This window comes from Perna viridis, chromosome 1, assembly GCF_037379345.1.
Source record: "Perna viridis isolate PV_CMFRI_1.1 ecotype Kerala chromosome 1, ASM3737934v1, whole genome shotgun sequence".
NCBI classification, from domain to species: Eukaryota; Metazoa; Mollusca; class Bivalvia; order Mytilida; family Mytilidae; genus Perna; species Perna viridis.
Genome location: NC_142445.1, coordinates 40923283 through 40946037, shown reverse-complemented (window position 1 = coordinate 40946037; position 22755 = coordinate 40923283). Strand labels below are relative to the sequence as shown.

The 22755-nt window shown below is 31.3% G+C and overlaps 1 protein-coding gene and 1 long non-coding RNA gene across 3 annotated transcripts; both read right to left on the bottom strand.

The window, feature by feature from the left end:
• Positions 1-209: 209 nt before the first annotated feature.
• LOC148628776 (uncharacterized) lies at positions 210-601 on the bottom strand. Its single transcript, XR_015919347.1, has 2 exons — positions 473-601; positions 210-287 (listed from the first exon to the last, which is right to left on the bottom strand). It is a non-coding gene; the product is annotated as an uncharacterized LOC148628776 (long non-coding RNA).
• An 11022-nt stretch (positions 602-11623) lies between these two features.
• Positions 11624-18060, bottom strand: LOC148628775 (uncharacterized). Of its 2 annotated transcripts, XM_088594185.1 has the most exons (5): positions 17083-17221; positions 16265-16396; positions 15690-15838; positions 13874-13994; positions 11624-13363 (listed from the first exon to the last, which is right to left on the bottom strand). In XM_088594185.1, exons 2-5 carry the CDS (start codon positions 16379-16381, stop codon positions 13334-13336), a joined length of 417 nt encoding a protein of 138 aa, XP_088450311.1. In that variant the 5' UTR covers positions 16382-16396; positions 17083-17221; the 3' UTR covers positions 11624-13333. The 2 variants fall into 2 exon arrangements, with proteins under 2 accessions (XP_088450311.1, XP_088450322.1); XM_088594196.1 differs by lacking the exons at positions 11624-13363; positions 13874-13994; positions 15690-15838 and adding exons at positions 17445-17489; positions 17922-18060 and having other exon boundaries at positions 16263-16396; positions 17083-17236.
• Between the last annotated feature and the right edge of the window lie 4695 nt (positions 18061-22755).

Here is a 22755-nt window from a genome sequence, read left to right as displayed (position 1 = left end):
TTTATACGAGGCTTAGCTAATTCAGGAAAAAAAATATCCAATAAAATTCCAAATTTATATGTAACTTCCTTTATAGAAGTCCTTGACCTTTCAAAACCACATAACCATATTTTATTGGTTACTTTCAATAAACAGATATCCCCATTTCTAATTATAGCAACATGTTAAGTTTTCCAAAAACATATATTTTGAAATTACTTACAAATAACTCAAACTTATTTCAAGGAACTTACTGTGGTTTATTCAAAATCAATGAACTAAAGTCTGTTTCACCAATTCAATTATTTCTGAAAAAAAAAAATAAACACTTAAGAAGCATAATTATTTGATTTTAAATAAATAAAATTTGAAAAAAAATACAAACAAAGTATTAGGTCATACTTAATTTTAATTTTCTTAAAACAAATTTCTGTAGAAGTTAAAAACAGACATATGCATTAAAAAAATTCTTCTTTAAATATATATTGCTTACATTTCAGTTTAAGAGTGCCTTCCAGAAGATCATTATTAAATTCGTCAACTGTGAGTTCATATTTGTCCAAACTTTTATTTTCTTTTCCTCCAGTTTTAGGATTCCAATATATAATCTGTAAAATAGTAATTTAACATGTATTAAGTACTATATTTATAATTATTGAATGAAAAATTAAAAACATAAAATGCAACTGATATAATGTACCAACAAAAGCATTTCTAAAATAACTTAAAATGCTAAACAAAAATTAAAAGCATAAAATACAACTAAAACAATGCTTTAACCAAATCCATTCTGAAATAATTGAAAAAGCACACAAAAGTTTATAATAATGCTCCCCCCATTAGGTTAAAGCAAAATATATAGCTTAGTGTTAATAAATAAGCAAACTTTTAAGTAAAGAATAAAGTCTTTAATTCCACATGTATTTATTGTTAAAGTTTTTATATCTTCAGTTAGTGTAGTTCAAATATTATTGTTGTCACATTTAGTGGCATTAACAACACCAAGGACAGTCATTCTCAAAAGTGTTGAAGGATGAAATGAAGATTCTCTATGATTTAGTGATGTCTTGTGCAACATATGTACCACACAATTGACAATTTTATTCAGATGAAATTCCTGTTTTGATTTGGTCTCATCGTTAACAAAATATGATTCACTTGAAAGCCATGTTTTTACTTTTGTATGTTTGCGTGTAAAATTGGATTCTATAATTCCTACCAAAGCCAAACAGAAAAAAATATTAATTAACAAAAATCATAGAGAAAAAAAGTTTATAACTTGTGAAACTCAAATATTGCAAACATCTTCATTTAATTAATTATTTTAACATCATACCAAACTGGCCATGACTACCTTGTAATGATGTTGAAATTAATTTTCAGTTGATATTTTGCAATATTAAAATTTTCAGTCATTATGAAACCTAAAATAGTGCTGTTAAAAAACAATTATTGAACATTCTAGCATTCAAACTTATTTGATTATATTTAATTCCTTCAAATTTGGTTTCAATACAAATTATATGAAATATAAGTGAAATTCATATACATACTTCATGTTATGGAAAGGTTTACTTTGAGAGAAATGAAAAAAAAAACCTTCACTAAAATGTATAGTTATTAGAATGGTTTGGACCAACATGCACACCATAGAATCAAGGAGTTGTAGTTTTTACCCTGAATATCTTCCGAGATTTCAGGTACTGTAGACTTTTCCGTGGTAAACAATTGGGTTATTTTCCTCATCATCCCATACATGTATAATATATTTTCCTTTATAAAAAGTAGGTGGTTTATGTTGGTTTACAGAGTCTGAGGAAGATGGTTCTGATACAGGATGAGCCAATGGTTTTGATGGAGGTTCTATTGATGATGGTGGATAATCTGAAGCTGATGATGAATTGCATGATATTTTTAATGAATGATGTGATGGAACAGGTGGTTGTATCTCCATTAATTCACTTGACTGACAATTGTTATTTATGTTGAGTTTTGAGTTTTCAAGTAAAATTAGCTCTTTTAAAATTTTTTACCAATTGGTTTAAATCAGCCCCTTTTCGAAAAATAAGTTTGTCATCGACTTTTTGCTTCTCTATGTCTTTTCTGTAAGTAATTTGTTGTTTCACAGCTAAAATTTTTACAAGGTAATGTATTAAAAAAAAATCTTCTACTTCTCTTTCTGATTTCCATTTGCCACCCATTTTTTGAAATTGGCTGATGGAGTAAACAAGTTTGGACATTCCTCAATTCTCTTTTTCAAAATTGAACATCTCTCTAACTGTAAGGTAAAAAATTCCCTTATATCTTTTTGCCTTAATTTTTCACCATTTCTTCTTGCTGTTTCTATAATTTTACGAGGACCTTTTAATTCTAAAAATAATCGGGCATCATCTTACATGTACATGATATTCCTTTTTTTGTTCGGTTGTTTTGTTTTTAAATTATCAATTAAGTTATCCATAGGCGAATGCAGGGGTTTTTGGAAATGAAGCAAGACAACTGTGCTTAAATATTTTGTTTATTTGGAGCAAACATGTATGAAAGAGCAAATTCTTGCCTGGAACCCCCCTCTTTATAGAATCTGTCAAATAGACCCTTTTATGCTAACTGTTGGATAGTCGATGAGCATGCGTAGAGCATGCTCAATATATACTTCCGCGAGGAAAATTCTTTTGTTCTACTCAAGCCCTACCTCGCGGAAGTGTATATTGAGCATGCTCACCAACTTACTACAAAAAGTGAAAGCACAAATTGGGGCATTAACACCTATGATGTCTGGGGACGGTGTTGAAATGATTTTACTTGAAAAATGGACATTCTTCAAGTGACCCATACACTCTAGTCCCACCATTAAATTCGGTAATCACCGACGCAGAAATGGATTTCTGGCTTTCCTAGTTTGTTGTTGAGGTAGGTACATGTAAAATGCTTCACAAAAATAATCATAAAATTTGTTTTAGAATGTGTAACGATGTACTTGACAATGTATTAATTAGCCGGATCATTTCAGTATATGTATGAAATTTAATGTGGATGAACTGTTGAGTAATTTGTAAATTAATCAGTTTACCAAAACCTATAAAAAAGTTTTTTGGGTAATTTCGCTTTTCGAAATGTACCCAAGGTTGAAGTCAAAACAACAATGGCATTAAACTAAAATAGCTTTTATATTGATACATTGGTGATACTTAATCAAATTTTAAAATCATCACTCTAAAAACTGTCTAAACCCAACCCTTTTTTACTTTGAAATTTGTTCTGTTTCGACGGAAATTCGTTTTATTCAGGTTTTAAGTAGCTGTCTTTGTAAGAATCATGCAATATCTGAAAAATATGATACACCCCCCCCCCCAAAAAAAAAGGCTACATATTTTTACTAAGGTAATTCAGTTGTTTTATGGGTCTTTATTATGAAATGTGTAATTATTCATTATCTGCCTGCTCTTAGGAGATAATCAACATTGAAATTCCAATAGATTCAGTTGTATTTGAGTGTCATTTACAGAGTTATCTCCCTTAATTTTGATATCTACAGTGCATTCTATATAATTTTCATCTCATCAGAACACGGGTTATATGAAAACTGAATGTTAATTTTTGTTTACTATATATATGCAAATTCAAACAAAATATCAAAAATAAAAATATGTCGGCTTTGTATCCATGAATCACATGTTGCATGATTCTTAGCTTGAGTGCTACTTCAGTACATAAATTGGATGTTTCTTTTTTTTCACGTTTCATCGGCGCGTAAAAGCATTGATCCTAGTAACATTTTCCCGCCCAAAGTTGGCAACCGCTTCATTGAAAATTGTGTAAGAGTCAAATTTTAACCAGAAAATTTTAGAACATCGTCGTATTACAAGGTTTATAAGGATTATCTTATTAGAATTAATACACCCCCCCCCTGATTTATATATTTATCGTTTGGTGTGCATGGTCTCGAACACTTTATTGGAAAATTAGCAATGCTTTGTCTACGTAAAGGCTGTTTTCATCTGTTTCAGACCTTTTGAAAATTGCCCAAAAATGATTTGACGCCCATGGAGCTATAGAAAAAAAAGCACTTTTACGCGTATGTTATATATGGACACTTTTACGAATAGAACAAATTGTGCATTTTACTCATTTTGACCTACTATTAAGTTGGGTACGCATGATTGGTTCTATTCATAAAAAGTGTCCGTGTAACACCGTTAAAGTTCTGTTTTTCAATAGCTCTGCTGGGGGTAACGTCGTACAAAAACAAAAAGAATTGTTATCCTATCGTATAAAAAAATTAGACAATACGTCACAATAAACTAAATTGTGAATCGCAACATTATACTTTTATTTTAATCCAACAGAATAAGGTCCATTCACCAAATATTTTTTCTATAAACAAATGCATCCGAGAAGTCAAGGACGCTTAAGTGACGTCAGGAAATTGAGTCAGGCGGCGGGCACCTGCTAGAGTTTTGAAATTAAAGTGAAAGAAGAAGTTCGTAGAATAAAAAAACTTAAAAAATGATTTTTGCCTCAACGAGGTATAAAAAATTGCCAAAAATACAAAAATGCTTCGGTTTATTTTTTTGGCGACAAAAAGATTCGTAAATGGGAGGTATAAGGGTACCTAAAAATCATATTTTTTTGATGAGTTGGGGGGGGGGGGGGGTGCACGGTGGAGGGGGTTATATCGTTATCTCAGCCCACGTACTAATAGTTTAAATGCTTTGTATTAGGAAATTCAAATATTAAAAGAGACGTGACACAAAATATATCATTTGTATATTTATAAAAAAAAAAAAAAACTATTGTATGTTTAATTATATACGAATGTAATAAACGTTTTCTCATCAGGTTTGCGTTAAATAAAGTTCGAATGATTTATTTGTGTTTTCACGACGACCTAATGAATATGCATAAATGAAAACCGGAAGTAACACTCACTTACCACATTTATGGAAATGTAACGTCATTGGTTCTCAATCGTCATTTGGGTGCATTGAAAAATGTAAAAATTCCCAACGATGTTAGAACTTTCAAATCTGAGATTTGGTGGTTCCCTCCGCGGGACTCGAACTCGTACCGCTGTGACATTATGGCAACACCGCCTGCACAAAGTCCAGTTCCCGCGGAGAGAACGATCAAATATTCTCATCGCAAATTTGACAAATATAACATCGTTTGGGAATTTTTCAGACCTTTCTATAAGTTTCTATTATACGAAAACTGAAGTTCTCGTTTTCTGTCAGCTTTTTCATTTTCGTTAGACATACATCACCCGCGTGGCGAATACACAACTACTTTGCGCTATTTTTAGGACTTGAACAAGGGGTTACAACTAAAATAGTGACGCTTCGTGTATCGTTCTTTCTTTGCCGAAGGTTTATATCAATAAACAAGCCCGGTAGACTTAATTATGGCCAAGAGAAAGCGTGGGTGGCTTCCTTTTTCTTTACATGGTTTTGCGACTCGTGACAAAGTGGTCAACGCAAGTGTATGACTTCGATATGATTAAATTTCTTTTGTCTTACGAATTTGAAACAATTTACATGAAGAATTTGACACAATACACAGTTTATAATAGGCGATCCTAGGTGAGTGTAAAGGAGCTTTTCTAGTCCGAACAATATTTTTTTACAGGACAGTTAAAATATTAAATTTATCAAAAAAGATTTAGAACACGAGGAAGCTTCAGAACGAAATCCCTACGCTGGGTTCTCAATTAAAAATGATAAAAAATCCAAAAAAAAAAGGGTGAAATCAATATTTTCACTGATGATCGAGATCGGAAAGTTTAAATCTTAGAATATGAATTTAATTTACTTTATGTAAAAAGTTCAATTTTACATGACAGAACATATTAATGAAACATTTCTATGTAATCTTCGAGCAGAAGTGGTGTCGTCTCAGTGTGGATAGTATAGTCTTCATACATGTACCCAGTAACAGTTTGATATTTCTGTCATTGTTTATCATTTTCTTCTCGAAGTGGTCTAAATTGATACAACTGTTAGTATATATTCGCTGGAAAACCGAACTTTCAATCTTTTCACTCTCAGCTGTAGAAATCATGTAAAAATGCAGAAGCCCTACGCATCTCAACCACTCGAACCAATGACGTACGTAGCATGGTCACGTGACCACATGGCTAATTAAAATTCGTATGCTACAATGGCCGATTTTTATATATATTAGGTGTAATAAAAATAAACCAAAAATTGAAGAAAAAAAATTGTGTCACGTCTCCTTTAAAGTGTAAAAAAAGTGGAGTAAAAAGAGTTAAATTAAGAGGTCCGACATTAATTTGGATTGTAATTAGTTTTATGGGACTTAGTGTGGTTTTTGGTTTCATCGATTTTCAAACAAAGGATTTAGTGTTTTCCCCGTTAAAAATATATCAAATTCCGATGCGCGCGTGATTCAATAAACAACCTTATATCAGCAGACTTTGAACAAAGTAAATAGGATTTTTTATTAATCTCGAAAAAATGGTTATATGCAAGAATAACTCAAATCCAAATATTTCGAATTATGAAGCCAAAATCTAGTACCGAGATGTTCTATCATCTGGAATACCATACCTCGATATTTTATATTGGAGGTTTCGAATTTCATAATACAATAATGTACTGCAAATTTCGGTCTCTAATATATTTCCGTTCAGGCTGTTCTAACCGCTTGGCCGGTAACACCCTCAGGGATCTTGTAGAACCCTTAGCAGAATAAATGATCTGCGAATTTTCATGATACGTAATTATATATGAATATGATTTCAGTACCAGGCTTACTTTGTTAAGAGTTTATATGAAGACACATTTTACAAAAATGTGCCATTTTGTGTAATGGCTAAATAGTGTAGATCATTCTGAAACTTGCATGTAAAAAGGTTTAAGCAAATTAAGCTTGAGTACTTTTTTGTGGAAACCTTAGTTCATTTAAATCTGTAAGTAAAACTATTCAGCCACTCATTTACTTAACCTTATACACGTATGACAAGACTTTAATAAATTTTATAGACTTGCACTGTGTGGTTTCTGGAAAACTGGAACTATGTACTTCGAATAATAATTTTGGAAAACCTGGCATGAACAAAAACATTGAAATTTTGACATATGAATAATAACGTTTATTCTTCCATTTAACTGAAAACGTTAAAAGATCTGATTGGTTTTCATGATAAAACTAAAATAATCATCGATTAAGATCATTTATTTGAAGTTGCATGGTAATAATCAGAAAAATGAGCACATTTCTAAGATCTGAAATTGTCCATTTTCAAAATTTTTCTTTATCACTACTTTGAATTGAAATTTTTCATACTTTGCAGTAATAAGTCAATTCTCGTTGAATAAATATTGAAAAAGTGAAACAAAGTTGCCACGATTATTCCGCAGCAGGGGTCACTGTCTATGACAAAATGTATAAATTATACATGTAGACAATGAATTTTGAACGATGAGTGATTGAGCCATGAGCGCCGAAAATTTGAAATGAACCTCGAATGATTGTGGGGTGATGATGATTTAAACTGGAGCGCTATATCGTGAAATTTTAATGATCCATTGCAGTAATAAGACCTATACTGCTATCATACTCTCCAAAGAAGAGATGGTGGAAAATCATAAAACTGTGCTCTCCTCCTTTGGTCTCTCTACCAAAGATGATGGTTGTGATCTACCGCCTATATGTACTGAATTCCTTACTTCCACAAGAATCCATACAATTAAACAATACTTCATAGCTACTTCTGCAAAAATGTACCAGTAAACCTCTTTCCAAACGTTTAACTTCTAAATTCACAGCTGTCAAAGAGATTTCTCCAGACCTACCATGACACGTGTTACTCCCGTGGTGGTACAAGTGGATCAAGAAAATTCGAAAGTTCTACTGGAAATTACCTTCAATTAAGATTTTTAACAGAATACAACAGTATTAAAACTTATGATTTTGTCAATTTTTTATATTTCTATTCCCCATACTCAGTTAAAATCCCGACTCAAAAACATTATACATCGTTGTTTCTACAAAAAAGACGGTACAACAAAATACAAATTGTAGTTCTTGGTAGAGATTCTTCACTCTTCGTAAAAAAAAAAACAAAAAAACAAAAAACAAAAAAACAATTCCGAATCTTTTTTCAAAATATACCGAAGAAGACATTTTCAAAGTTCTTTTTTTTTATCGACAACATATTTGTGCAGTGTGTTGGACGCGTTTTTCAACAAACGACTGAGACGTTACGCACGCTATTGCGGCACATGCGGTAACGTCGGAATTCGACGTTTGTTGACACTTTTAGGTTCTTGCTTACTCGCTTATTGAAACACGTGTACAGTATAGCGAAATATACGATATTTTTTATTGGTAGCAATTGAAACATCTTGAACATTTCTTAGAAAATCGAAAATAGTAATTAAATTGATAGTACCACCGGTAAATTAAATTTAAATTAAATTTAAAACAGCAACTTTCTCCTACGATAAGTTAAAATGTGCATTTTGATATACTCGTATGATTTTATGTTACATGTACCAATAACAGAATTTGGACATTTCACAACTTGGTATTTCGATTGAAAGAGCTTTCTATTCATCAGAAAATCGTGCTTTCATCATAGCCGCTCATTGATGAAGATTTTCATTTCATTTGCTCATTTGCGCTTTCCGAAATAAAAAAATGTTTATGACTCCCTTTTTTATTTTCATTCTATCAATTAGCATTCTGCTTTTCTATACCTGTTTTAAAGTTCTGTCAACTCTATGTTGCGTTTCAGTCATTCCACTCCGATCGAATTCCTCTTAACTTAGAATTTATTCAATTCTTTTTTGGTTTATTAATATTCTTTCGTTTGTTAATAACACAAAATAAAGATACTTTTGTCTTTTTGTATCCCATCGATTTCGATTTTTTGTCTCTCCAGTTGCACATTCTATACTTGTAATTACAGAGACGAGTATAAGTCTGTTTCTTGTTATCTAAAGCGGAAATTCTTTCCATTTTATTTCTTCATTTCCCGGTCGACGGAAAACGTTCCAAACGTTCAAAAAGTGAAAGTTGGACAAATCGCTAGACATTTGTTTTGTTCAAATTTTATCCGTTTTAAACAGTTTACTTAAGTGTACGTACAATTACAAAGTATCATTATTTCATAGAAGAAATTGCCAATTGGTTGTATAATTGCGTTGAAGCATGAACTTTTCTCAACGCACCCGGAAATTACTGACATCTGACATTTCACTAGACATTTTCAAAAAGACGTAACTTTTTTGTTTGTACTGAAAATGTTATCAAATGCCGACGTAGAATTGCTGAAAGTATGTTCATTTATAGGAAATATCAATCGGAAAAGAATATTGTGTAAATAAGTTCTTACTTTAATAATTGAATTTGATTACTGAACACTTTTAGAAATCTGACCATTTACCAACACTTTCATTTTTGCATTGAATATTTTTTTGCCTAAAATTAACGCAATTTCGATAATTATTACAAAAAGAATATATAAAATTATTCTTCCATGCAAAATTTGGCGAATTTCGTACCCTCTGCAATAGCGCAATTCTCTGTTTTAGCTTTTTGGACCTACAGTTCGTTACACCTGACAGGCGGAATTTTGACGTTTTTATGGGTTTTTGGAAAGTTTAATTGATTGTAAAGAATTTTATACCATTTGTGACAAATATTCAGAACTAATAATTTGTCCTGATTCCAACAGTATACAGCTTTTACGTATTCACAGTTTTGATTGTTTATAATAGTAATTTATAGTTTACAAAGGTGAGTTTTTCAACACAATCGCAATATTGCGGCTGTGTTGAAAAAACACACCTATGTTAAGCGTGCGCAACGTCCCATAAATTCCAATGGGAGCAAATTGTGCACCTCTGCTTCCTCTACCTGTGCACATGGTTCTTGCTACCACAGTTTTTGTTTGGGTCCGAGTTTCTCATTTTGCATTTGTTTCTATATATACGTGTTATTTTGGTTATTTCATGTTGTTTGTTGTGTGTATCTAGATCTGATTTCCTGCATGTCTGGTCTTTATCCTTGGGTTATAACTACTGAGATTTGCATTTACTAGCCAAGGCAGTTTAAAGGATTGTATGAAATTATATGTCATGCAGTTAGCAACATCTAGTCTAGTCCACATATATTCCAGAAAACTTGATTAATGATAATTCATAAATAAATATTCACCGAAATTTACAAAAAGGCACTGCTGACCAGACTTAACAAGGGAACCAAGACTCGAACTGTATAATCAAAAGAATGTACTCCAACGTTTAAGACTAGACAGGTAAAATACACACAAACAGCAAAAGACATGGATACCTAAAATACTAATAAAGAACCAGAAGTAAACGAGAAACCCTACCAAAAAAATGGGACCATGGATCAGGTCCGCCGGTAGGGTTAGCGCCCTTTGCTTTTCTAGAAACACCCGTCGATTCTAAGAATTTGACTGCAATGAAATTCAACACAGTAGTACTACAGATAAGATAAGATGAGATAATCTTATTCGCCTGAAACATTGACTTCCACTGGTAGAAATTACAAAATCAGCCAAATAGTCGAACTGAATTTGGGACGAAACGACAGGTTTAGCTTCCGAACTAGACTAGAGGTCGCTGCAATCCAAAACGGAAGTAATCGTGTATTAAATACGGAACGTCTTTTTTACAACGGGTCGATTGTGAAGCGGAAGTCATTATTGCCCGCATGCGCTAAACATACTTTCAAGTTTGATTTAAAAGGAACTAATTACCACAAAATAATTAGAAAGGAACTGAATACCACAAAATAATTTCAGAGGACAACAACGTAAGAAAATTCGAATAAATATTTGTTCGTTAGGAAAATAACGTACAAAAATGCGATATGATATGGAGAAAAATGTCATAATTCACACTGGCATATATATTTTTTTAAATGTACAAAATGTACGAAAACTGTACTTTTTGTCAAACATGTTTTATCTTTTAGAATTTATATTTATTAATAATTTAATTTTGTTTATGAAACTAATATCAACATTTAACAGACACCCGAGAATATTGGCAAACACATGTTGTCTTTATTTTTTTATAGTTAACTTTTGACTTTTGAGTAGCAACATACCAGCTAAATCAGCCTATGGAGTATACGTGTCTCAACTGATGCATTACTTAAGAGTTTAAGTTCTAAGAACATTGATTTTGTTGAGAGAGAAGTGATGCTTTCTTAAAAGTTGCTTAGACAGGGCTATGAATCCGTCAAATTAAAGTCAGCCTTTTGAGAAATGTCATGTTGCCATCATGACTAAAGCATTTCAGAAATTGTATCTGATATTCTTCCTAGCTCAGCCTTTAGTAACTTTTCACCCTTACTGGACTGAGCAAAGACATTGCCATTACCTTTCTGATTTCACTCCTTTTATTTAGTGGCATTTGTGCTGTATCTTTTCGTGTTAGTTTCAACTGCTGTAAATGTCTTGAATTTATGAGTCCTTGTTTCGCTTGGTTTTGATTGGTACTGCCTTCTAGTATTAATTTTCTATGAAGAACTTTTGATTGACCTTTGTTTTTATGTCCATGGTGCTAAGCAAAGGAGCATAATGTTGTACTCATGTCTATCCCAAATTTTCATGCTATGCGAATATAAAAAGAACAGAAATACTGTGTACTGATACTAAATTTATTCACACTTCATTGGTTTTTATTTTGGTACAAATGAGTAACAAACAGGGAAAAAAAATACATATATATATATATCTTTATGCATAAAAAAATTCATTACTTAGAATAAGATAACAATTGGCGTGAATGAAACTTTGCGTTATTATCTTTTGAATGCATTTTCCTGCATATCTTTGAATATTGTACAATCAATTTCTAAAATTTCCTAACATTGTCAAATTGTAGAAAAGACTAATTCTAACAAATGGTACGATAACTGATGACCTTAAGGAACCAAATAATACAATTCAATAAACATAATGTGATTCTTACAGAAGAAAGATACTAAATATGATAACATCTCTTTAAAAGGGTAAAGTTTTATCAATGAACACAGGAATTAAATTTGTGAAATTAGTATTTCATTAAATTTAAAACCATGAGGTAACCAAAAAACTATTATAACTTTAATACTGAAACCCCTTTTTTTATTAATTATAAAGCTTGACTATAGCCAATTGTAAATAATGTCAAAATAAATTAGTGTGAAAATCTCATCAATGGCAATTTTTTTTATTTTTTTATCAAAATAATAAAATGTATTGGTTTAGATTATGCTAGTATGCTGATAAGCAACATTAAAAATAACAAAACGTGCAATAAATTTTCAGTGCTTTCAAATACAGGACAAAGGTTGAATAAAAAAAGATAACACTAACAAAAAAAGTTAAAATGGTTTTCAACAAAACATCAATTTAACACACCAAGCAATCACAATTATGAAAATGACTAAAACATATTTTAAGATGCATATACACTGAAATGTATTTAGAAGTAAAATCATGTCAAAATAAAGTATTAAGCATAGAATTTTTTATAAATTGACAAATAAAAATAAATTTTATACATTCTATATGTGAAAGAAACTGACATTAAAAAATTGTTGCCACTAATGCATAGAGATAAACAAAACTCTATAGTTTAGGAGCTATTAACTTTCAGTTCAAATCCATGTTGAAATACTTTAAACACAAACAGTCTGTTGACCTGTTTGTTAACAATTACTATTTATGTAGAAACTCATAATCTCATGGACTCATATTGAAAATCTGTAAATGCATGTTTTTGATAACAGCTTTAAATAAGTACAGTTCATAAACAATGGGAATGGGGAATGTGTCTTAAAGGCAACAACCCAATCAGAACCTTAGATACCTCCCTCTCAATACCCCACATCACAACATTTGCACTTGTTTGAAAACGCAAGCCTGACCCTCTCAAAACGTGACAAAATAAATGGAAAGTAAATTATATCCAGCTGTTACAGTTAACTAATCATTCAACAAAGTTTGAAGAAAAACCTATCAACAAATGAAGGCACTCTCCACACAACAACACACTATTACACACTTAAGGATGGACAGGCTCAAAACTAAATACTGCTGCAACTTCTATGCATGGGGTATAACTATCTATATTGTGATTCACAAACAATACACACATAATCATTTCTTGGCACTGTTTAGTCCAATGCATCTGAAGTGCAGTCATCGGCCACACACTTCGCACTGCACCCAGGCATCTTTAATTGGCTTTTGACAATCAAGCATGTCACAAATTGTCCTCTGTGCCTTTGGTTTTCTAGATGTTTTTATGATTTTCTTTGTAACATATTCTCTCATTACCAGAGCAGCTTTTTGGGTCAGTTGCATTGGTTAAATACCCTTGGTTAAAGCTAGTGCATTCTGAAACATAAATTGTACAGTTAATATAGAAAGACATTCTCTTCGGATTAATTCGTCTGAAGCTGTCAGTGGTTGCTTTTAGTACTGTGTTCATTGTTAATTGTTTTTATGCTTCATTTGTTATATTCCCTACTTACACATTTGACTCAGTCTTCTTCTGAATTGATTTATGGTTAGGTGGATGGTTGGTTGCTTAATGCTCAGTGACGGGTCAGATGCATATTAAGGACAAGATCATAAACATTATAAATGAATACTAACCAACACACTGAGCCAGTTCTTAATGGGAAGGGCACAATTAAAAAATCAATATGGTGAAGAATGTTAATAGTTATGTACATTATTATGTCCTCTGTCCTTAACCTAAAATTTAACGGGACTAAACATCTAAGTCAATATATCAAACCTATTGTACACAGATTTTTGTTGGGGCATTCTTTGTTTCATTGTTCCATACTCTACACAAAACACTAATAAACTAGCACCCAACAAGAATTTGGTTATCTTTACCATAAGTATAAACAGTCCACAGCTATGGCCATCTTTTTGTTGACTAGATTTTAAATTTCCACTCTTCCAGTCAGCATCAATATCATCTTTTATTTTCTCACTTCTTATTTTCATGTAGTTCCTGCAAAATGTTCTTGTTAGTTATAATACAAATGCAAGTACATGAAAATGAAAAAAATGAAATAAATGTCTCAGTACAAATGACACCTTTAACGCTTGTCGTGCTGAAAATTGGTCTGTCACTCGAAAATGGTCATTTTTGTCCATCTCTGGTCATTATTTGCTACCTGTGTGGTTCAACTGGAACAAATCAGGAACCAAAGCACATTCATCCTACAACCTGTAGATCGTGAAGGCTACTGAAGCCAACTAAAGTGTGTTACGGTCACGAGTTGGGGGTCAGGAACCCCCTGAAGGGTCACTCGTGTGAAATAATGAGGATTTTTCCAATTTTTTGCCTCTGTCCTAAAACTGGTAGTAGTCAATACAAGGGACTGACATCCAAATGGTGGCGACAAAAATCACTCTTATTTAGTTTCCAGGCAAAGTAGAGTACTACAGATCAATTCTGCTCTGGCAAGGGTCCAAGAAATGAACCCTACCACCACCAAAATCTCATTTTTTTCGACAGTGGAAACTTGTGACCTCCTCTTTTAGCCTTCAAGTCATTATTTGTTGATAAACTATATATCAGATGGCCTCATTTTAAAGCACAGTCACACTGCTTGCAGATGGACACAAATGACACTTTCCTAAACTAAGATTTACATTGCCAGAACCGATAAAGCGGAACCAGGTCCAATCCTGAACAGATCCAGGCGTAGCATGACAACGGTTAAGTTGCATACCACTGCAAAATTGGGAAAAGGGCTTTCAAAATCAGTATACTAAAGGTAGGATGATCATTAAATTTTTTTCTCAGATATTTAACTTGAATAAATAATACTGAAAATCCACATTTTTACATTGCCTGCTATCTGAAGCATGGAGACAAATTAATCACACAATATTCATCCACTTTTGTACTAAATTACAAATACACATTCTCAGCTTTATTATGATTAATGTGATCAACATACAAACATCATATGCACTTACATTATACAATGCATAGAACTAGTCTCGTGTGTTCTTGATACTACATTGAAGGGGAGGAGGGATGTGGCTGTTGACCCAAAAGTGTTAAGTGAGAACCAACTAAGACTGTCATTCATATGGTACATATCCGTGCTACAGTAGATGTGATATGCCTGATCACATGGACATATTTTTACAAAACTTATATAGAGACCAAAATTCATAAAAATTTGTATGTCTTTAATGTGATATTCAATTCACCAAAGTTTCAAGAAAATTGGTGTCATTTTTTTTCAAAGGCCTAATGGGCAACAGTAGCATAATCAGTCCTGTATCAGATGCATGCCTGTTTAAAAAGTAAGTATTCCTCAAACAGTTGGTAGAGCATAAAATAAACAAATATAATAGTATATGATATATTCTAAAGATAAAATTTATGAGATCCTTATTCAAAATCCATTAAGAGATACTTTCTATATCTAAATAAAACACTTCACATAATGAAAATTAATTATGTTTTAATTCAGAACATGTATCAGTTGCATTAAAGATTATTTAAATTTTCACATGTTTTTCATTTTTTCAATGGATAATTCATTATTTCCCTTAGTTTTTTTGGTTCATAATTCATGGAAAACATTGGTAAAATGAACTTATATGAGGGTGTTATGTTAAAGGAAATGCATAATAAAGATTTATTTGGTTTTCATTCATTTTCACTGATAATTAATTGAATTACCTCCAATGTTGTACATATTTGTCATTGTTCCCATTCATGGAATCCGGTATTGATACAGATTTACATGGAATATTTGCTGCCAGTAATATCCAGTGGTTTTGATACTTGTTAATTGGCATGAAAATCCAAGTGTATCTAGAGAATTTAACCTACAAGAACCAAATATATTTCAGCATGTGTGTTATAAATGCAAAACAACATGAAACTTTAACATTGAATTTTCAACAGAACATGACTGCAGGGTTTATTCCTAAAATTGGCATGAATTTGTGATGAAATGATGGTAATGCATCTGCACACTGAATATCATTGACCTAGCATAAGGGGTTCAAGTTGAAATTAACTTATCAGAAAACATAAGTGAAGTTTGTAGGTGCTGCCATCGCTGCCATCGCTGGAGTAGCTAAACCTAAATCTTGCCTTCCGTGACTTCCGTTGCACTTAACCAGTAACTGTTACATACAAAATATTTTTCTTTGTTTCATTTGGTAACTGGCAGTTAATAAATCTGCATAGCTCGTAGTCATTATCTTAAAATTTTAAAATGATATATGTTGTACAAATGAAATACTTACCTTACTGTAAAACCAAGTATCAAACCATTTTTGTTCCCAAAGGACTGCCATATATGATGGCAGAGCGAAAATATGACCCTCTTGTTCTAAATTGTTTTCACTCTTTAAGATTCCCATGTATGCGTTTATCACCTGAAATGAATTATTGTAACTTAAATTCTGAAACTACATTTACTGGAGGAAATTTGTAATAATATAGCTTTGACTTGGCCAAGAAATACATACCAATATGTCGTATAGTTTCTATATAAATTACTTGTGGACATAACCCAATTTCTAAATTTTTAATTCAGTATTCGTGTTATCTACTTTGCACTCTGAAACCATGCATTCAAGCACACATTTGAAATGTTTATTTTTCCTGCAGCCAAAAAGAATTGAAAACCATTAAACAAGAACTATCTTTAAAAAAATAGCCGACACGGTAAAATTTTGATCTTTCTCCTTATTATTAATTTTCTACATTTCATTCAGAAAATAACACATGACACACAATTTCGCTACAGTTTTTTGGAAAGCCACTAAGTTATCAGTATTTGGCCAATGGGGAAACAGAATTTGCGATCAGGTAACTTGCGTTTCCATGGAAGAGCGTCTTTAAGGTCAAAGGGTAAAAATTGAAAATATAACGACTGCTTCAGAAAGAAATGATTCCACATAAACACATAACCTTTTCAGTCAGAAGTATAAAGATTTATATCAAAGCTGCAGAGACTAAGTCCTACTTCTAAATATCACTGCACTCCTTTCAAAAAGATTTCCTCTGCTGAATATATATTACGAATGTAACACTACTCTGCAAGGGAATATACAATTACCTTATCATTAACCAACTGGAGCCTTGTAATGTGCTAAGATCTTTCCCCTCTAAAGTTTCACCTCCAACATCATATCTAACTGATCTCTTTTTGTACAACATGTATGAGGAGGTTTTTAGAAGTCCATCACATTTCAAGTCTTTTATGAAATTCCCTAAAAACAAATCAGAAAAACTATAAATGAAGGATAAAGGTGAAATTAATGGTTCAAATTTACATTGAAGATTATTTGTTAATTTTTCTGAAATGAATCTTAATGCTAATAAAACAACAAAGTATAAGAGTACTGCTTATAAATGACATACATAACCCCTTTTAGATCTAGATAATAAACAGTTGTCACAAAATTACACATAACTTACCTTCTACATCTTCAAGATTACATTCCTGGTGTGTATCATTGATGTCTAGAAAGGAAATAAATCATTATCAATATTATGTAACTGGTTACTTATTCATCATACGTATATCATTTTGCAGTATATGAACAGGACAGTGACACTCTAATAAAAAAATTGCAACAAATGATCAAAATTACTTTTCACTGTTGAGTTAAAACATAAACAGCCACTGAACAGATGAAAACATAACCCATTTCACAAATTTAAGGAGTCAAGAATCCAAGATATCTAATAAAATATTGATATTCTTAATCCATATCTTTCTTCACTTATGCTTTTCAACAATATGTCTACCGCAATATTTTATGCAATATTATACAACGTATTAATGTCATATGACAAAAATGTGATACCAAATTCACTCCAAACAATTGCTGAAATACCTTTTAAAGATAAATTTGGTAATTAAAAAAAAATTAGAAGCTTTATAGTTCTCACCTTGATTTGTAAGACACTTCATAAGATCCTCAAAAGCATTTTTAGCAAATTCATCTGTTCTTTTTGGGTCTACTTCAACTTAAAAACTAGATTTCCCTCATCCACTGAAATATAAATCACACATCTTTAGATAGCTAATACATTTTTGTCACAGTATTACAGATTACATACCTTCTACTTCTTCAGGTTCACATGTAAGTAGTAGTCAGATTTTTAGTTATTTTTAGTATGAAAACATTCGTACAAATCAAGACTAAGCTTTTTACTAGACAGACAAACTGTGCTGAACTAGCTCAACCAAGCAATAACCCAAAGAAAGGCAAGTTACCACAATCAGAAACAATTTTTTACTTCAATCCAATCAGTCATCACTTCACCTCACAAAGCTGCATGCTTAGTGGAGATGCAGAACCTACCATTTTAAAAGTCTTTGGTGTGATGGATCTGATATCAAACCCACAATCACCACATTTAAGGCATTGGCTATCACTTCACCAATGATTTTCCACACTTCAGCAGGGTAGGCTAATACCAATAAACAGAGTGCATCCTCATATGATATCAAGTTGATTGAAATTAAAAAGTAACTCTCTTCTATTTGAACAAATATTTTTAGTTAATACATTGCTTATTTATAATTACGATAAAACAACTTAAAAATCTTATACTGATGATATACATGTACTGGAACTGAAAACAAATATTTATGAAGTGATAAAATACCTAAAACAAGAAAAAATACACACTGTATATAAGAATTGAGTACTTACTATATGCACTACTGTTAGACTACAAAATCTTTGTATCAGTTTATGCATAAAGGATAAATATTGTCTTACCCTTCTTGGAAAGAATATAAAAACGAACATCTACTTGACAATGTGGTGTAAATGGCACAGGACTAATTCTTTTTACTACATGTAACAACTTGGTTGGATCATCCACAGCAGAATCCAAAACAGCACCTGCTCTTTTAGCAGGTACCCCTTGTAGGTACTTTGCTTTTACAATGAGGTCTTCCCATTCTCCTGCCTGTAGGTTTTTCATGTAATCTAAAAAAATTGGTTATTGAAAATATTCTGGTAATGAATATTAATACAAACATGCATAACAGTTAGTGATCAAGTATTCATTATGGAACCCATTGCAGATTCAAAGAATTCTAAATAGTGGGTCAGCACAAGTGCTGAAAAATTTGAAGATGGTGAAAACTAGATGTGTCAAAACAACAAATGGCCTCATTTAAAAAAGTCCAAAGCCTGCCATTTTGAAAAAAATCAGGTTAATGGAGCGAAAGGTAAACCTGATCTGTAACTCATCATGGTGAATTCACATATATACCCAAAAAATCAGCCCTGTATGTGAAGCCATTTAGAAAAAAGTCTATGTAATGATTTGTTGAGGAATGACGGAATGATGGACAAGGATAAAATTATATGGCCTTGACCACTTTGTGGCAGGGTCATAAAAATCATGATTACAGTAATACACCATTATCAACTGTTAGCATAATTTCAATATCACTTAATATGGCAAGCTACTGGTAAACATAGGTAGATTCTGCCAGAATGAAGGCAATAGATTCAATCAAACATAACACACTAACCTGTTAATTTAGGCAATATCTCCATCATCTGCTTATCTGATGTTACATTCTTTGCAATCCCTTCTTTCACATCATTAGCTGTAACAAATTACCAAATATTTTAGTGGCAATCAATTAATTAAAGTATATTAAACAAATATGAGTTAATAAACACAACAAATTGTATTATGAGTACAGACAAACGTGTGCCTGAGAAAATTAAAGCATGGCTGGACGAAGATAAATATAAAATTTAATTTCTGTTTCAGAATATTAAAAAAACTTTTCCAGACTTTACTCAGCATTTTTAACAAATTCTGTATAGAGTGCTAAAATAAACTAAGTTGAGAAAAGTTTGAAAAGTGCTCCCAATATATTAGGGATAGGAAATTATCACAATCTCTCTACTAAAATTTGATTATAACATGGATACCCAATAGAATTATTTACCATTGTCATTTTTGTCTTGTTTAGTTACATCTACGTTCCATTCTTTTGTGACATTCTGTCCTTTTCTATCTGTATTCAAAGTACCAGCGCTGTTACTGAATTCTGAAGGTAACAATATGTTTATTTTTATACTTGTAAACATAAGAAAAACTGAGTTAACAAGTCAATATACTTACTGAGCATCTATTTTATTATTATTCATATGCTAATAACATATAAGTGACCAAAAAAAATAAATATGCAAGGCTTTTTTGGGGGTTTTTCATCATGTAGAAATTAAAATTTACTAATTAAAACCACCAAAATATTTATAAAGTATTTGTTTAAGTTTCAGTAATAGCTATTTTTAAAGAATTAGGTGTTATACTGAATTTAACTTTTCTACCTTACCACTGGAAGATTGATTGTACAACTTCCTTCCTTTAGCTTTTCCAATGGTTTTGGTAAGTTTCAATTTAACATTTGTTATTTTGGACAGTTTTAGGTCTGTTTTTTTTTTCTGACATGCATTCCATGTTTCTTGATAATTCTTGAATTATTAATTGTAGCTGATTTGACTTTCCTTTTCTTTCTGGGTGGTAACTTGTTCCAACAAGATGAACTCTTTCTTTTCTTTGTTGATTTTGATTTTGAAGGTTCGGGTTCTAATGCCAAACCCATGTCATTTGGGCATCCTACAAACAGTTTTTTGGCTATAGCTTCCAATTCAATTCTAGTCTGTTCCAATTATTCTTCTGAGTCTACAATATAAGTCAAATTCCTTATTTTTGTTAAAATTTCTCGAACCCTTTTTGATGATTATTTTAAGTCGAATGTTGTTGGTGCAAGTTCCTTATCTGGGTTGGTTTCTGTCTCATTTACCTCTTCTTGAAATTTGACATTATCCAAATAAGTTGTCACTATTGGTACTGCAACCAGATCTTCCTCTTTCATGTGAAGACCAGAAAGATCAACAGTAAGTCCTTTTATCAGTTTTCTTCCTCTCCTGCCAACCATTCCACGTATGTCCTTACGACTTGGGTAGAATCTGCGGTTTATTGCATTTGGTAAACGGTTTTTACCAAACAAGTTCTTAACAAATATGTTTATGTGCCTCTTGATCTCCCCAACATTGTAAATACCATCATCAACCAGATTGTAAATGTGGTCTTCAACACCCTGATCTATTGGTGTTTTCAAATGAGCAGCCTATGAAATAAAAAAAAAACAAAAAAAAAAAACATGCATATGGTGGTTTCAACAGTTCAGAGTCACATACCTATAAACAATATTATATTCATAATGTTTAAATGTTACATGCTTTAGTCTGAATGTATTATGAACATTGTTGTCAATATATAAGAAAACATTGGAAACTTTAGTTCTTTTTTTTTTGGTGAATCCATGTGATAGTTCGAAAAATTGGCACATTTGATATATCAATAATAGATAAATTTCTCCTTGCTTTCTCTATCTTGGTGTTTATTGATGATATTAATACCGCAATGCAAATTTGTAAGTACAATTTTATGAGTAGGGAGTAGACAATTTCAATTAAGAATAAGAATCTGACATTATACAGTTAATAAATATAAATACATTGAACACGTTATGTGTCTATTCATTAATCACTTATTCATACACAATTTATCAATTAATAGAGGAACTCACTGTACACTTATTCTGACACAAACCTACAGCTAAGGGATCAAATAAATATGATTATTGCTTTTCTTGTGCATGATTATTGAACACATAATTGTTAATACATTTAATTTATTTAACTTTAATAAAACCATACATACATCATCCACTATGTGTTTGCTGTGGTCACATTTTTTAGGCAGATCTATATAAATTCTTGCATCTACTTGAACTTCATTGTAGCAAGCAGAACTCAAATCGGCTTTCAGTTGTTCTGATGCTATTCGTTTGAAGTATGGGGTATCATTTACAATCTGAAATAAGAACCTTTATTCAAAATAAGAATCACAATAAACATATATTTAACCAAAGATAGTCTGAAATTTAGCATTTTACTACAGATAGATATAATGAACCAAAGATGATGCATTCTTATAACCACAATCTAAGTCTTGTGTATAGACATTTTACAACATGTAGATTGTGATATAACAATCTACAGATGATGCATTCTTAAAGTCACAATCTAAGTGTTGTGCATAGACATTTTACAACATGCAGATTGTGATATAACAATCTAAAGATGATGAATACTTATAACCACAATCTAAGTGTTGTGTATAGACATTTTACAACATGTAGATTATTATTATTATTATTATTATTACAACATTTATAGAGCGCATTATATAATAATAATTACTCTAAGCAAGCGCTTTACAAAAATACAACACATGCATACAAAATATATAGCAAATCACATATAAAAATTAAAATCAAATTAAAGGAAGAAACAAACAAATCTAATCTATCACTTGCATTAAAAAAATGATGATGAAATAAAATATTAATCAAATAATTGAAAAATTTTGAAAAGTTAATGATGTAAAAACTGACCTGTAATTTAAAAACAAAGTTAACAGTTAAAATAAACCAAAAATTAAGAGCAATAATAAAATGGTCGAAAATATAATAAAAATATTACAGGATTGCAAGCAAAAATAAAAATAGAAATAATTTTTGGATTTATCAAAAATAAAATTATTTCGATATCACAGAAAAGAGAAAAAAAAATAAAAAATAAAAAAAAAAATATATATATACATATCTACTAACCTAAAAATAGAAATAAATAAAGTCAGTTCAATTTAAAAAAAAACATATCCATCACATACG